This window comes from Mesoplodon mirus, assembly GCF_964341445.2.
Source record: "Mesoplodon mirus genome assembly, chromosome: 4".
NCBI classification, from domain to species: Eukaryota; Metazoa; Chordata; class Mammalia; order Artiodactyla; family Ziphiidae; genus Mesoplodon; species Mesoplodon mirus.
Window position 1 is genome coordinate 173767598 of NC_138979.1, and position 17665 is coordinate 173785262.

At 37.0% G+C, this 17665-nt stretch overlaps 1 protein-coding gene across 2 annotated transcripts in view; it reads right to left on the bottom strand.

Moving 5' to 3' along the window:
- The window catches only part of EML5 (EMAP like 5), a gene marked incomplete at its 3' end in the record, with an annotated part of 161753 nt that overhangs the window by 83845 nt on the left and 60243 nt on the right, over nucleotides 1–17665 (bottom strand). For both annotated transcript variants that reach the window (XM_082619963.1, XM_082619962.1), the window contains exons 8-10: nucleotides 11033–11170; nucleotides 2835–3091; nucleotides 1512–1724 (exon numbers count right to left, since the gene is read on the bottom strand). In XM_082619963.1, the coding sequence (XP_082476089.1) occupies nucleotides 1512–1724; nucleotides 2835–3091; nucleotides 11033–11170 (608 nt within the window). The remainder of the gene's footprint in view (nucleotides 1–1511; nucleotides 1725–2834; nucleotides 3092–11032; nucleotides 11171–17665) is intronic.

The window sequence follows — 17665 nt, forward strand, 5'->3', positions numbered from 1 at the left end:
GCAATTACCAGTCTAGACTTCTGGGAAACTTGGGTCCTTAAGTTTAACATCAAGGGGACTACCTAAACTATTTGAATAAAACTATTTCTGCTGTTTCCAAAATTACCTTTTTACTAAATTGCATTTTAATATTTGTCCAACAGCTTTTATTAACAACTGGGTGAAAATAATGACTGCATCTGCTACAGATGTTGATACTCTATAAATACACTCAGTGCACCTAATTTAAGGCCCTATATTATGAGAGACTTCTTTGAAAATTAAATCTCAGAAGAAACTTGGCTTTCTCTGAGTAGTATGCTTTTTTTTTTAAATAGCTAAAGTGAAAATTATTTTGTGCCCTGCTTTATTTTTGGTTTCCAGGAAGCTCAGATTCAATTTTGATGTTTGACTACTGAAGAAGAAAATGTCAAACATTTTCTTTATCTGATTTTAATATAGTATTTCTATTTATACTTCCCCTGGTATGAATTATTTACTCATATAATTATTTTAGTACTTATGGACTTGTTATAAGCTGACTCAAATACTTTCTGGAACAAGGCATGGAACAAATAAATGATTAATAGAGCATTTCATCTAATTATTCTCAGGTCTATTAACAAAATGATTAATATCATCACTTTAAAAGAGATCCAAGAAAAAGAGGTGATACATATTATATATAGAAAATAACCAGTGATAAGACCCCTTATTTTTCTCCCACCCTCAGTTATGAAAAATAAATGTCAAAACAATACATGTTAAGGATTTTAAGCAAAAACACACTCTCAGATAAAAACCAACAAACAAACCAATAGATTCCAAACTGTGACCTGTACTTGCACAGCTGACTACTTAATCAGAATTCTTGAGAAAATGACATAAGAAAAATGTCTCCTAAAAGATATATGTTCAACAAGTTAAATGATTAAAGATAATAAGCCATAAGAAAAGTGTAACTATCATTGTATATCCCAACTATATGAAGCAATTCTGGAAGTGGGGAGAAAAATGATCCTTTAAAAAGAAAGATGTAAAGTATTAGTCCATTCATAATATATGAATTCAAAAATAATTTTCTAATAAAAACTTCATATCCAAATGTAACATGACAATAATTTCTGAATTATCAAAATACTGTAACTAATTCTGTTCATTTTCATGAAATCCTTCACCAAACCAACAGCACACATATTTTAAAAAGTATAAACCCTCTTATTTAAGACTAATTTTCTGTAAGAACGTAAGACTTTTTTTTTTTTTTTTTTTTTTTTTTTGCGGTACGCGGGCCTCTCACTGTTGTGGCCTCTCCCGTTGTGGAGCACAGGCTCTGGACGCGCAGGCTCAGGGGTCATGGCTCACGGGCCCAGCCGCTCCGCAGCATAGTGGGATCTTCCCAGACCAGGGCACGAACCCGTGTCCCCTGCATCGGCAGGCCGACTCTCAACCACTGCACCACCAGGGAAGCCCAGAACTTAAGTCTTTTATAAGACAGAGGTTAATTAATAATATTTTGAAAGAAAAGATACCTTTTCTTAAACAAGGATATCGAAATAATTTTACAATTCCATAGTCATCAGCTGTAACTAAAACTTGGCCAATATAGTTTCCATCTACTGAGTTTATATCATTGATATCTGAATACTTGGGCCAAATTCCATTTACTTCAAGGCCTGAAACACATGTCCATGAAGCCCAATGAACACCTTTTATTTCTTCTTTATTTGTCACTTCTTTTCCTCCTAAAAATAAATCATAGTATTAATTTAAGAAGTTATTTCCTTTGATTTTTACTCAAGCATAACCTGTACTGATAACATGGTAAACTCCAAAATTTTAATATCTTCTCCATCCTGTTAAAGGAGAATACATGAATAGGTAGGTGAATATAGTAAGGAAAGGAGAAAATTAAGTGCAAGGAGTTGTTAAAAAGCCACTACCAAAATTATGTTGATTCAGAGACATATAGATTTGATGATGATGTAGCTTAGCAGGTTCACCCATGTGGACAGTAAAACTGAACCCTATTAAACTCATGCTACAGATCAGTCACAATGGGGTAAGTTAGAAGGAAAAGTAAAAGCTATACGAAAGTGGCAAATCAGGTATTGAAAAGAAACCTAAGAAGATACATGGTTGAGAAAGATAACTGAAAGGATCATAAAGGAAGGATGAGTGACAAGTAATACATTTATGTTAGGTAATAGGACTTCAGGATTCAGTCAATCTTCATTACATACAGATTGTTAATGAAAACTTTTGGAGAGATGCATTAATTTAAATATGCAGCTACTCTTGTTAAATAACTTATTTTAATATAGTGACTAATTCACTAAGCATCATACTAAATAAAGGGCTGAGAGATAATATTTTGATGGTTCTGTTTTTATTCTTCTCTTTTTAAATCTTTGATAAAAATTGTTTTTCAAAATTAGTTTGTTAGCTATATTATTAATATTTGCAAAGTCTGAGATAACAACAAAAACCCAAACAATTTATAGTCAGACATTTGATTCAGTTGTATTTAGTTAATTAGTTGTACCCATTAAAAATGGCATTTTGACTTTCTAATATACACTAGGACTTTACCATATACCACTCATATGGCATGGACTTCAACATAAAATAGGTCTTAGATCCTCCAAGCAATTAAGTTTTAATTAAGAACCAAAAGGATTTCAAATGATAAGGCAGCCATAGAGAAAAGATCACAATGCCTGAAATATTAGCTTGTATCTTCTTTGATTTCCTATAATCAAATGTAACTTACACTCTGCCTCTAATGAAATTCTAAGATATTTTAAAGGAACTAAAAATCTACAAATTATAAATAATTTATAGGAAATTTTTACCTGGCATCCTATAAAAAAGTCTTTTACCATTCCCATCATTTGTTTGTAAATATCTACTGTCTGAGGACCAGTCCAAGTGAGTGATGAAACTAAGTGATCCAACACATTCCCCAAATTTTTTATAACGCTGAGCAACTCCATAAATATCAACTGAGCTGTCATTGCATCCAACAGCAAGGTAAGTTCCATCTGGTGAATATTTTAACTCATGAATTGCCTCCTTCCGATCTTTAATATGTACAACTTCTGTCATATCTCTGTAAAGAGAAAAAAAATGAGACCATACACAAAGACGTCACTACAGAATTAGTTCAGTTTTCAAATGTGTCTAAAATGACTGTGAGGCTGTATCAAGTATTTATAAACCATAAAACAAATGTAAATGAGACAAGCAGTATTAACTCAGGAATAGTTTTGCTGAACAGAAATATATAGGACAATATATGCTGGAAGTAGAGAAAAATGTTAAATTTCAGTTCCTAAATTACTTAATTTTAAGTAGTTCAGAGATTCATACTAAATTTCTGGAGTCATACAATAAAGGAAATAAAGTCATGGATTTTTATGATGAAGTTCCTTATAAGTACTGAGTTTATGAAAAATGCTTAATTATAAAAGCCATGATTTTCAAATTAAATTTTTGTAATGAAGCAAATGTACAAAATTGCATCCAGGAAATAAAGAAAGGAGAAATTGATTTGTATTATTTCAGTAATACATTTGAATGTATATCTTTATATAGATACCACTAGTTACTTTTTTTTTTTTTGCAGTACATGGGCCTCTCACCATTGTGGCCTCTCCCGTTGCAGAGCACAGGCTCCGGACACGCAGGCTCAGCGGCCATGGCTCACGGGCCCAGCCCCTCTGTGGCATGTGGGATCTTCCCAGACTGGAGCACGAACCTGCGTCCCCTGCATTGGCAGGCGGACTCTCAACCACTGTGCCACCAGGGAAGCCCACCACTAGTTACTTTTATTTCAACCTCTTTGACCTTTTTTAATAGAATACAAATTCTTCCCAATTAGCAACCATGTCAGCCAGCAAAGTTAAATATATATGTTTTTTAATGATGCCTTATAACTGACTTTCCAGAATAATAACAGGTACTGGTAATAGCCATACAAATGGGTAAACACTTAGTTAAACACTACTGAGTTTCCAAACATGTGGAGTTGGTGGAGAGGCGGAGAAGAGAGAGGCAGCAAGGGAGAAGGGGCAGGAGGAAGTGAGAATTCTATTTCTAACTAGTGCCAGGGGCTTTTTCCAAATAAATTTTGCATTACCCATCTGAAAGGTTATCAACAGATAATTCAAGAATAAAAGCTTAAATGGTTATTTCCCAATTTTTACAGTTTCTAAATGGACAATTTAAAGCAATCAAACTCATATTTCTTTCAGTAACATTAAGTATTTAACTGTTTTAGGCACATGGGATACAAAGATGAACTCATCTTCTGTGAGAGACAGAGATAAAGTAATTATACTTTATAATTGAGAAAATGTAGTGAGTGCTCAAAAGGTTATGTGTGAAGTTCTATAAGAAATACTGAAAAATGATTAAGACTAAAGGCAGGGACTTCCCTGGTGGTGCAGTGGTTAAGAATCTGCCTGCCAATGCAGGGGACACGGGTTCGATCCCTGGTCTGGGAAGATCTCACATGCCAGGGAGCAACTAAGCCCGCGCACCACAACTACTGAGCCCATGATCTAGAGCCTGCGAGCCACAACTACTGAGCCCGTGCGCCCCAACTACTGAAGCCCACGTGCTTTAGAGTCCGTGCATCACAACTACCGAGCCCATGCGTCACAACTACTGAAGCCTGCGTGCTCTAGGGCACACGTGCCACAACTACTGAGCCCACGTGCTGCAACTAGCCACCGCAATGAGAAGCCCGCACACCACAACGAAGAGTAGCCTGGCTTGCCGCAACTAGTAAAAGCCCACGCACAGCTACGAAGACCCAGCGTGGCAATCAATCAATCAATAACTAAAAGACTAAAGGCAGGAAGGGACCAAGGAAGAGTGATACCTATTTGAGCATAAAACCTGAGGGGCTGGCTAAGTATAAAAGATTGAAGGTTTTCCAGAAAGAAGACACAGCATGAGCAATGCAAGTACATGGCACATTTGAAGAACAGTAGATAATACAATGTGGATACAAGGTAAGTGGGAAAAGCAGTGACTTGATGGGGTTAAAGAGATAAATTGAGGACAGTGTGTAACAGATCTGATACATTGCCAAGGAACTTGGGCTTTACCCTGGTGTTAATCATGTAAAGAAGGAGATGAAAATCATCCCCTTAACTACAAAAGGGAATCAGAACAAAACAAAACAAAATAAATGAAGGAAAAAAAAGCACTTTTTAAAAGATCTTTCCTGCTCAACGTCACTTTTGCCTTAGACCCTGAAACTTTCAAGGCCCTCTTCCTAAGCACAGAATAATGAATCTACTTCTACCTTTCCCAGTGACTTCTTCCTTTCAGTTTTAATTAAATCCATGCATCTTACCTCCCTTTCTTCATACCCATTCATCCATCCATCCACTCAGCCATCCATTAGTACATCCAGCCATTCATCTATATCTATATGGAGCAAGATTTTTAAGAAAACATCTAAGACACTATTTGATAGCTTTTCCTTTTTATGCCTTCTTTATTAAAATATAATCATTCCAGTATCAATCATGAACATTAGTTAAAATGCTCCTGGAAAATTCTTCAAAATTATTTTGGTATTTTTTTTTACAGCTTTTTTGTTCTAGGGACTTAACTGCTCCCAGTTAATGAGAGAAATAAGTGTGGATATCTGAGGTTGTCTCTTGCTTTCTACCACTGTGGCCCTGTCCACCAACCAACACACGCACACAGAGAAGAAACCAACAGTGATGGAAAGAGATTCTGATTGACTAGTTTTATAGTATGTATTACGTTATTACATCAACACTATGAATTATAACTATCTTCTCTGACAAAGATGTTTCTTTGACAAATTTACAGGTAAGAAGACTATTATTAGATGAAAATGTATTATTGATTTCTAAAAATTGTGAATTAAGTCTTCTGGGAAACTGGTATGCAAATTCTGTGATTTCTTTAAGAAGCAGAGGGAGGCCAAAGCCTGGGAATACTCATACATTAGCAGTCTGTAACACATCACAAAAGTAAAAGTACACAATATTAATAGAGCATATATATTGATAGAGCATATAACAGAAGAACCGTTCCTAGGTGAAGGAGTTAGAGGAAACAGACCAAAAGCAGTGGAGTTTAAACTTCATTCTGAGGAATTAATGAGACTTAGCTCAGCAGAAGACAGGAACTGGGAGGAAAAAGCCTACATTGCAGCAGAGCTAAAACTATGTGAAATTGCTGATGGCAAGAGAAAACATTCAAGCTCAGCTTGAGAAGCCCAGTGTAGTGGTACTGAAACAAGCAAAGGGGGCTTTGACGTGAGCAGTCTGGTAAGGAAGACTAAGGGAAAATTATAAAAGTCCTCATACATCTAAAGATTTTTGGCCTTAACTTGTAAATATAAGCTAGGGTGGGATGAATCAATCAGATCACTAATCTGGTTCGAGAGTAAAAAACAAATTGAAGGAGTATAACAGCAGGATTAAGACCAATTAGAAGACTACTACAGATGATGGTTGCTCAGACTTCAGAAAGAAGTGAAATGATCTGAAATATACAGTATTATATGCACAATCCATACTATTATAGAGTATTTAGTATATGTTAAAGATATTATCATTCTAATCTTATTCACAAACCTTAACTAAAATGCTCCTAGACAATTCATCAGGTAAGTAAAATCAACAGGATGTAGTGATGGATTATAAATACTGGTTACCTTCTAGAGTAATGGAAATAAAAACAAAAATAAACAAATGGGACCTAATGAAACTTAAAATCTTTTGCACAGCTAAGGAAACCATAAACAAGACAAAAAGACAACCCTCAGAATGGGAGAAAATATTTGCAAACGAAGCAACAGACAAAGGATTAATCTTCAAAATAAACAAGCAGCTCATGCAGCTCAATATCAAAAAACAAACAACCTAATCCAAAAATGGGCGGAAGACCTAAATAGACATTTCTCCAAAGAAGATATACAGACTGCCAACAAACACATGAAAGAATGCTCAACATCACTGATGATTAGAGAAATGCAAATCAAAACTACAATGAGGTATCACCTCACATTGGTCAGAATAGCCATCACCAAAAAATCTACAAACAATAAATGCTGGAGAGGGTGTGGAGAAAAGGGAACCCTCCTGCACTGCTGGTAGGAATGTAAACTGATACAGTCAATATGGAGAACAGTATGGAGGTTCCTCAAAAAACTAAAAATAGAACTACCATACGACCCAGCAATCCCACTACTGGGCATATACCCTGAGAAAACCATAATTCAAAAAGAGTCACATACCACAATGTTCACTGCAGCACTATTTACAACAGCCAGGACGTGGCAGCAACCTAAGTGTCCACTGACAGATGGATGGATAAAGACGATGTGGCACATATATACAATGGAGTATTACTCAGCCACAAAAAGAAACGAAATTGAGTTACTTGTAGTGAGGTGGATGGACCTAGAGTCTGTCATACAGAGTGAAGTAAGTCAGAAAGAGAAAAAATATGCTAACACATGTATATGGAATGTAAAAAAAAATGTTCTGATGAACCTAGGGGCAGGACAGGAATAAAGACACAGATGTAGAGAATGGACTTGAGGACACAGGGGAGCAAGGAAGGGGAAGCTGGGATGAAGTGAGTCAGTAGCATTGACATATATACACTACCAACTGTAAAACAGATAGCTAGTGGGAAGCAGATGCATAGCGCAGGGAGATCAGCTCAGTGCTTTGTGACCACCTAGAGGGGTGGGATAGGGAGGGTGGGAGGGAGGCTCAAGAAGGAGGGGATATGGTGATATATGTGTACATATAGCTGATTCACTTTGTTATACAGCAGAAACTAACACAACATTGTAAAGCAATTATACTCCAATAAAGATGTTAAAAAAAATGGTGGTTAGAGAGAGAGAGAGGTATCAATGATAATGCCTAGGTTTTTGGCTTATACAAGAAAATGGACAGAATAGGGCCCAGAGACAGAAGATCAGTTTGGGAGGGGGGATGCTGGGTTCAGCTTTGGACATGCTGAATTGCAGATGTCTTTGAGATACCCAAGTGATGTTAAATAAGCAACTGGATATGCATGACTGGAGTTTAGAGGCGATAACAGGGCTAGAACTATGCATCCGGGATCATCAGGCTATGGGTAGTAACTGAAGCTAGAGGCAGGATGAGATTACCTAGTGAGAAAATACAGAGTAAAAAAGAGCAGAAAGCCTAGAATCTGAGCTTTGAGGCACTTCAATTTTACTGGGTAGGCAGAAGATAATTAGCATATAAAGAAAATGGAGCCAGAGGCTGCAAAGACAAAGAGAATTAATATCTAAAGCCAGGGAAGAGAATGTTTTGAGAAGGAGCAAGTTGTTCAAGGGGTCAAATTTACTGCTGAGAATCAATTTAGATGAGAACTGAAAACTATCTCCTGGTTTTAGTTACAGGGCACTATTAGTGAGGGGTTTCCAATTTAAAGATGAAGGCAAAAGCTAAATTGGAATGGGGGTAGAAAGTTGATAAGTTAATTGGAAGGAAAGAGAGATAGTAAAATAGGCAGTTTTTTGAGATTTTTACTGTGAAAGAGAAGAGAGTAGAGATGTGATATAACCAAAGAGGGCCTCAGGCTCGAGGTAGGAATTTTAAGATAAGACATATTTGAGCATGTTTTAATAGTGCTCTTGGTGGGGGCAGAGAGACAAAAACACCTTTGATGTGAAAAAATAATGGACAAATACAAAGAGTTACTTTTTTAAAGCCAGGAAACAACTTTCAGAACTTATTGCTCCCATGAAATGAGGGAGACAAAATATAAATATGTTGAAAAAAAATTAAATGAATGTGTGATTAGTTAGGGGAAAAACTGTCCTAATCCTTTTAAAGTTGATATAACTCAGCAGTGACACTGTCAGAAAAGACAACTGGCTAGCGACTGGTAGAATCTAAAATGGCAACGTTAATGTTTTTACAACTAAAGTCTACCCCATACACTGCAGGAAAACTTACTCCATCTTCAGCATAATTTATTAACCATGCTCACCAAGCTCTTCCACTGAAGTCTCCCTAATTACTTATGAGAATGAATTAGTGCCTCTGAAGAGTTTGATGTTGATAATACCATGCAGCCCACCACGAGTCAAAGTTTTATATGTATTCATATATATCTTCTAATTTGAAAAATATTTGCAATTTTTCATTTGACTCCATGATATTAGTGTTTCTTTTAATATAAAATTAACATTTTTATCACAAGGAAAAGAGACGTTCTAAGAAGTTATATGATTTTGCCCTGGCACATCACCTTGTACCCCAACTTAAGAACCAGTGTGTTAGTTTCTAATCTATGCTATGTTCCTCTAATCATAACATAACCACTCCTGTGAGGGCACTTTACTACTGCTATACTTATAAATTCTGCTCTATGATACGGAGAATATACACAGCAAACCAAGAAGAAACAATGACCAGGTAAATTAAGAAGGATTAGGAATATTTTTGAGGGAGTTCCCTGGTGGCCTATTGGTTAGGATTCCAGGCTTTCACTGCCATGGCCCAGAGTTCAATCCCTGGTCAGGGAACTGAGATGGTGCAAGCTGTGCGATGCATGCCTCCCTTACCCCAAAAAAAGAATATTTTTGAGTTGCTAAAATACTGACTTATTAGAGATAACTTATTCACCCAGTTTCTTGCATACAATAATTGAAAGGACAAGTAAATGTACAAATGAAAAAATAACAATCACTATTTTTAATGCATACCAACTATCTGATAGAAATTCTCAGGTGTTTTACATGCATCTTAAATTCTTGGTTGTAAAACCACCCAAATGTACTTAATGACACTGAGTTTTACACTTAAAAATGTTTAAAATGGTAAATTTTATATTATGTATGTTTTATCACAATAAAAAATTAGATTAAGAGAAAAATCTCAGCATATCTCATTATAGAAACCTGTCCCAGAAAGAAGAGTCATATCTATAGCAGCTCAGAAGTACAAGAGAACATGATGTATCTGAAAAAATGAAAGGTGTTTTATACATGCTAAAAGAAAGAGATTGCAGTAGAAAGAAATAGGCTGGAGAGATGGGCAGGATATGCTATGTTAAGAATTATGAACTTCATCCTAAGGACAGTGCGATGCTTTTATCATACTTTAGAAAGAGGAGGGATGCAAACAAGTGTGTTTTAAAAGGCATCACTGTAACTGTAGAGTGTAAAAAGGACATGAGGAAGCAAAATAGGAGGTAAGGAGACCAGCTGAGATGCTATTCCACCAATCCAGGTAAGACATGGCAAAAGTTTATAAAAGAGTACAGTGGTGAGAGTGGAAGGAAGTAGATTAATTTGAGAGCTATTTAGGAATTAGGTTCTCCAGAATTTAGTGATTAACTAGACATGAGAGACAAAGGAGAGAAATGAATCAATGGTTTCTGGATTGGGCAACTGGGTGGATGGTCCTACGATTCATTAAACTAGATGTGAAAAATTTCATAGATACTTGTCATCGTGAACACGTGCGGATCTACAGCAAATTTTTAAATGGCTGTATAGAATTCAACTGAATGCCATAACACAACGTATCTATAATCCAACAAAAGATGTTAACTGCTTTAACAAATTCTTTAAACTTTCCTAATTACCCAAAGGGAGAGATGCAGGCATTTTTTTCAAAGCATAAATCTGCAAATAACAACAAAACCATTCACTCATTTTTAACAGTTTCAAGGTCTCATTCTCCCTCTTCTATGTCAGAAGATCATTACTGAAAATCAATACTACCAAGAAATGGAAATCAAGACCCAAATTTAACTCAAAATTTTAGTCATTAATCTACTAAGCATTCTTAAGACCCCAAACCAAGGGTTTTGAGTTAACTTAATTTTCTGACAAAGCCATTTTTATAAACATATTTTTTATACTTAATGAAACTAATATTTGAGAAAATATATGTTAATAAGAAGGGAGGGGTTAAAGGAAATGGGTAAAAGTAAGTACTATGCACTCTATCTCACTTAAGAGAAATTTACTCTCTCTTTCTACTTCTACCCTATTACATACCTTACTCTAAGTACAGTGAATGAGCCATCCTTCATTCCAAGGGCAAGATGGATCCCATCTACATTTACAGCTGCACAACGAATTGGTTCTTCCATATTACACCTTGCTATTAGTGCATGATCAACTAGGCTCCATATCCTGTAACATTTAATTAAAATAAAAGAACAGTTAACTAACATATGCTTAAAAAATGATAGACTCTATGAAAAAACTGTTGGTTAAAATAATAATTTCATTTTAAGGAGGCAAGATAAACCTAGATTTTTAACTGTATGCTTGTGGCCGGGAATTCTTATCTACGAAACAGAATTATTCTTAATGCTTAAAATGACTAGGGTTAATAGAATCTTTTATTTTTTATTTATTTATTTTAACATTTTTATTGGAGCATAATTGCTTTACATTGTTCTGTTAGCTTCTGCTGTATAACAAAGTGAATCAGCTACACATATACATATATCCCCATATCCCCTCCCTCTTGCTTCTCCCTCCCACCCTCCCTATCTCACCCTTCTAGGTGGTCACAATGCACTGAGCTGTTCTCCCTGTGCTATGCAGCTGCTTCTCACCACCTATTTTACATTTGGTAGTGTATATATGTCAGTGCCACTCTCTCACTTCATCCCAGCTTACCCTTCTCTCTCCCCATGTCCTCAAGTCCATTTTCTACGTCTGCATCTTTATTCCTGTCCTGCCCCTAGGTTCTTCAGAACCATTTTCTTTTTTTAGATTCCATATATATGTGTTAGCATACGGTATTTGTTTTTCTCTTTCTGACTTACTTCACTCTGTATGACAGACTCTAGATCCACCTACCTCACTACAAATAACTCAATTTCATTACTTTTTATGGCTGAGTAATATTCCATTGTATATATGTGCTGCATCTTCTTTATCCATTCATCTGTCGATGGACACTTAGGTTGCTTCCATGTCCTGGCTATTGTAAATAGAGCTGCAATGAACATTGTGGTACACGACTCTTTTTGAATTATGGCTTTCTCAGGGTATATGCCCAGTAGTGGGATTGCTGGGTCATATGGTAGTTCTATTTTTAGTTTTTTGAGGAACCTCCATACTGTTCTCCATAGTGGCTGTATCAATTTACATTCCCACCAACAGTGCAAGAGGGTTCCCTTTCCTCCACACCCTCTCATGCATTTATTGTTTGTAGATTTTTTGATGATGGCCATTCTGACCAGGGTGAGGTGATACCTCATTGTAGTGTTGATTTGCATTTCTCTAATGATCACTGATGTTGAGCATTCTTGCATGTGTTTGTTGGCAATCTGTATATCTTCTTTGGAGAAATGTCTATTTAGGTCTTCTGCCCATTTTTCAATTGGGTTTTTTGTTTTTTTGAGATTGAGCTACGTGAGCTGCTTGTATATTTTGGAGATTAATGGTTTGTAAGTTGCTTTGTTTGCAAATATTTTATCCCATTCCGAGGGTGGTGTTTTCGTCTTGTTTATGGTTACCTTTGCTGTGCAAAAGCTTTTAAGTTTCATTAGGTCCCATTTGTTTACATTTGTTTTTACTTCCATTTCTCCAGGAAGTGGGTCAAAAAGGATCTTGCTCTGATTTATGTCATAGAGTGTTCTACCTATGTTTTCCTCTAAGAGTTTTATAGTGCCTGGCCTTACATTTAGGTCTTTAATCCATTTTGAGTTCATTTTTGTGTATGGTGCTAGGGAGTGTTCTAATTTCATTCTTTTACATGTAGCTGTACAGTTGTCCCAGCACCACTTATTGAAGAGGCTGTCATTTGCCATTGTGTATTCTTGCCTCCTTTATCAAAGGTAAGGTGACCATACGTGTGTGGCTTTATCTCTTGGCTTTCTATCCTGTTCCACTGATCTATATTTCTGTTTTTGTGCCAGTACCATACTGTCTTGATTACTGTGGACTTGTAGTATAGTCTGAAGTCAGGGAGCCTGATTCCTCCTGCTCTGTTTTTCTACCTCAAGATTGCTTTGGCTATTCGGGGTCTTCTGTGTTTCCATAGAAACTGTGAAATTTTTGTTCTTATTCTGTGAAAAATGCAATTGGTAGTTTGATAGGGATTGCACTGAATCTGTAGATTGATTTGGGTAGTAGTCATTTTCACAATATTGATTCTTCCAATACAAGAACATGCTATATCTCCATCTGTTTGTATCGCCTTTAATTTCTTTCATCAGTACCTTATAGTTTTCGGCATACAGGTCTTTTGTCTCCTTAGGTAGGTTTATTCCTAGGTATTTTATTCTTTCTGTTGCAAGGGTAAATGGGAGTGTTTCCTTAATTTCTCTTCCAGATTTTTCATCATTAGTGTATAGGAATGCAAGAAATTTCTGTGCATTAATTTTGTATCCTGCTACTTTACCAAATTCATTGATTAGCTCTAGTAGTTTTCTGGTAGCATCTTTAGGATTCTCTAGGTACAGTACCATGTCATCTGCAAACAGTGACAGCTTTACTTCTTCTTTCCTGATTTGGATTCCTTTTATTTCTTTATCTTCTCTGACTGCTGTGGTTAAAACTTCCAAAACTATGTTGAATATTAGTGGTGAGAGTGGGCAACCTTGTCTTATTCCTGATCTTAGTGGAAATGGTTTCAGTTTTTCACCACTGAGAATGATGTTGGCTGTGGGTCTGTCATATATGGCCTTAATTATGTTCAGGTAAGTTCCCTCTATGCATACTTTCTGGAGAGTTTTTATCATAAATGGGTGTTGAATTTTGTCGAAAGCTTTTTCTGCACCTACTGAGATGATGATATGTTTTTCTCCTTCAATTTGTGAATATGGTGTATCACATTGATTGATTTACTATACTGAAGAATCCTTGCATTCCCGGGATAAACCCCACTTGATCATGGTGCATGATCCTTTTAATGTGCTGCTGGATTCTGTTGGCTAGTATTTTGTTAAGGACTTTGCATCTATGTTCATCAGTGATACGTGCCTATAGTTTTCTTTTTTTGTGCCATCTTTGTGTGGTTTTGGTAGCAGGGTGATTGTGGCCTCGTAGAATGAGTTTGGGAGTGTTCCTCCCTCTGCTATATTTTGGAAGAGTTTGAGAAAGATAGGTGTTAGCTCTTCTCTAAATGTTTGATAGAATTCTCCTGTGAAGCCATCTTGTCCTGGGCTTTGGTTTGTTGGAAGATTTTTAATCACCATTTCAATTTCAGTGCTTGTGATTGGTCTGTTTATATTTTCTATTTCTTCCTCATTCAGCCTCAGAAGATTGTGCTTTTCTAAGAATTTGCCCATTTCCTCCAGGTTGCCCATTTTATTGGCATATAGTTGCTTGTAGTAATCTCTCATGATCCTTTCTCTTTCTGCAGTGTCAGTGGTTACTTCTTTTTCATTTCTAATTCTGCTGATTTGAGTCTTCTCCCTTTTTTTCTTGATGAGTCTAGCTAATGGTTTACTAATTTTGTTTATCTTTTCAAAGAACCATCTTTTAGTTTTATTGATCTTTGCTGTCATTTCCTTCATTTCTTTTTCATTTATTTCTGATCTGATCTTTATGATTTCTTTCCTTCTGCTGACTTTGGGTTTTTTTGTTCTTCTTTCTCTAATTGCTTTAGGTGTAAGGTTAGGTTGTTTATTTGAGATTTTTCTTGTTCCGTGAGGTAGGATTATATTGCTATCAACTTCCCTCTTAGAACTGCTTTCGGTGCATCCCATAGGTTTTGGGTTGTCGTTGTCATTTGTTTCTAGGTATTTTTTGATTTCCTCTGATTTCTTCAGTGATCTCTTGGTTATTCAGTAGTGCATTGTTTAGTCTCCATGTGTTTGTTTTTTTAAAGATTTTTTCCTGTAATTGATATTGAGTCTCATAGCACTGTGGTCGGAAAAGATATTTGATACGATTGCAATTTTCTTAAATTTACCAAGGCTTGACTTGTGACCCAAGATATGATCTATCCTGGAGAATGTTCCATGATCACTTGAGAGGAGAGTGTAATCTGCTGTTTTTGGATGGAATGTCCTATAAATATCAATTAAATCCATCTTGGTTAATGTATCATTTAAAGCTTGTGTTTCCTTATTTATTTTCATTTTGGATGATCTGTCCTTTGGTGAAAGTGGGGTGTTAAAAGTCCCCTACTATTACTGTGTTATTGTCGATTTCCCCTTTTATGGCTGTTAGTATTTGCCTTATGTATTGAGGTGCTCCTATGTTGGGTGCATAAATATTTACAATTGTTATATCTTCTTCTTGGCTTGATCCCTTGATCATTATGTAGTGTCCTTCTTTGCCTCTTGTAATAGTCTTTATTTAAAGTCTATTTTGTCTGATATGAGAATTGCTACTACAGCTTTCTTTGATTTCCATTTGCATGGAATATCTTTTTCCATCCCCTCAATTTCAGTCTGTATGTGTCCCTAGATCTGAAGTGGGTCTCTTGTAGACAGCATATGGGTCTTGTTTTTGTATCCATTCAGCCAGTCTGTGTCTTTTAGTTGGAGCACTTAATCCATTTACATGTAAGGTAATTATTGATATGTATGTTCCTATTGCCATTTTCTTAATTGTTTTGGGTTTGTTATTGTAAGTCTTTTCCTTCTCTTGTGTTTCCTGCCTAGAGAAGTTCCTTTAGCATTTGTTGTAGAGCTGGTTTTGTGGTGCTGAATTCTCTTAGCTTTTGCTTGTCTGTAAAGGTTTTAATTTCTCTGTCGAACCTGAATGAGATCCTTGCTGGGTAGAGTAATCTTGGTTGTAGGTTTTTCCCTTTCGTCACTTTAAATATGTCCTGCCACTCCTTTCTGGCTTGCAGAGTTTCTGCTGAAAGATCAGTTGTTAACCTCATGGGGATTCCCTTGTATGTTAATTGTTGCTTTTCCCTTGCTGTTTTTAAACTTTCTTTGTATTTAATTTTCTTTTTTTTTTTTTTTTTTTTTTTTTGCAGTACACAGGCCTCTCACTGTTGTGGCTTCTCCCGTTGCGGAGCACAGACCCCAGATGTGCAGGCTCAGTGGCCATGGCTCATTGGCCTAGTCGCTCCGCGGCATATGGGATCTTCCTGGACCGGGGCACGAACCCGTGTCCCCTGCATCAGCCGGCAGACTCTCAACCACTGCACCACCAGGGAAGCCCATGTATTTAATTTTTGATAATTTGATTAATATGTTTCTTGGCATGTTTCTCTCTGGATTTATCCTGTATGGGACTCACTGCACCTCTTCGACTTGATTGACCATTTCCTTTCCCATATTAGGGAAGTTTCCAACTATAATCTCTTCAAATATTTTCTCAGTCCCTTTCTTTTTCTCTTCTCCTGGGACCCCCTATAATTCGAATGTTGTTGCATTTAATGTTGTCCCAGAGGTCTCTGAGACTGTCCTTATTTCTTTTCATTCTTTTTTCTTTATTCTGCTCTGCAGTAGTTATTTCCACTATTTTATCTTTTAGGTCACTCACCTGTTCTTCTGCATCAGTTATTCTGCTATTGATTTCTTCTAGAGAATTTTTAATTTTATTGTGTTGTTCATCATTGTTTGTTTGCTCTTTAGTTCTTTTAGGTCCTTGTGTTTCTTGTATTTTCTCCATTCTATTTCCAAGATTCTGGATCATCTTTACTATCATTACTCTGATTTCTTTTTCAGGTAGACTGCCTATTTCCTCTTCAGCTGTACGGTCTGGTGAGTTTTTACCTTGCTCCTTCATCTGCTGTATATTTCTCTGTCTTCTCATTTTGCTTAACTTACTGTGTTTGGGGCCTCGTTTTTGCAGGCTGCAGGTTCATAGTTCCTGTTGTTTTTGGTGTCTGCCCCCAGTGGATGAGGATGGTTCAGTGGCTTGTGTAGGCTTTCTGGTGAAGTGGACTGGTGTTCTGTGTTCTGGTGGATGAGGCTGGATCTTGTTTTTCTGGTGGGCAGGGCTGTGTCCCGTGGTGTGTTTTGGGGTGTCTGTGAACTTATGATTTTAGGCAGCCTCTCTGCTAATGGGTGGGGTTGTGTTCCTGTTTGCTAGTTGTTTGGAATGGGGTGTCCAGCACTGTAGCTTGCTGGTCATTGGGCTGAGACGGAGATCTCTGGGAGAGCTCTTGCCAAATGATATTACATGGGGCCGGGAGGTCTCTGGTGGTCCAATGTCCTGAACTCGGCTCTCCCACCTCCGAGGCTCAGGTCTGACAGCCAGCCAGAGCACCAAGACCTTGTCAGCCATACGGCTATTTTGGACTCAGCCGAATATGGAGCAAAGCAACAGAATGGAGTGGATCAATGACTCTCAATTTTTAGGGCATTGGAACCACTTCAAGGGCTTGTGAAAACACAGGTTGCTGGGCTGCACCTCAGAATTTCTGCTCCAGAACTTTTCATTCAGACTTTTCTGATTCTGACTTTTTGGCCTAGAGAAAAGTTTGACTGTTTCTGAGCTGCCTAGCTCTGCAGAACGCTGCTCTCTCCCCAGCTCTAGGAATGTTCTTCTGCCTTCCTCACTGGGGGCTGTGGGAGGATGAGCCAGGGCCCTGTACTCCCAATTAGCCAGATTAGGAAACTGAAGTTGAGAGTGACCAGAAAACTTGCCCCAGGTACATAGGTAGTAAGAAGTAGACTCAGGTGCCAAATCAAGTCTTCTACCAACAGGGCCACTGTCATGCTGCCTCTTCTTGCCTTGAAGATAATGAAGCAGAGTCTC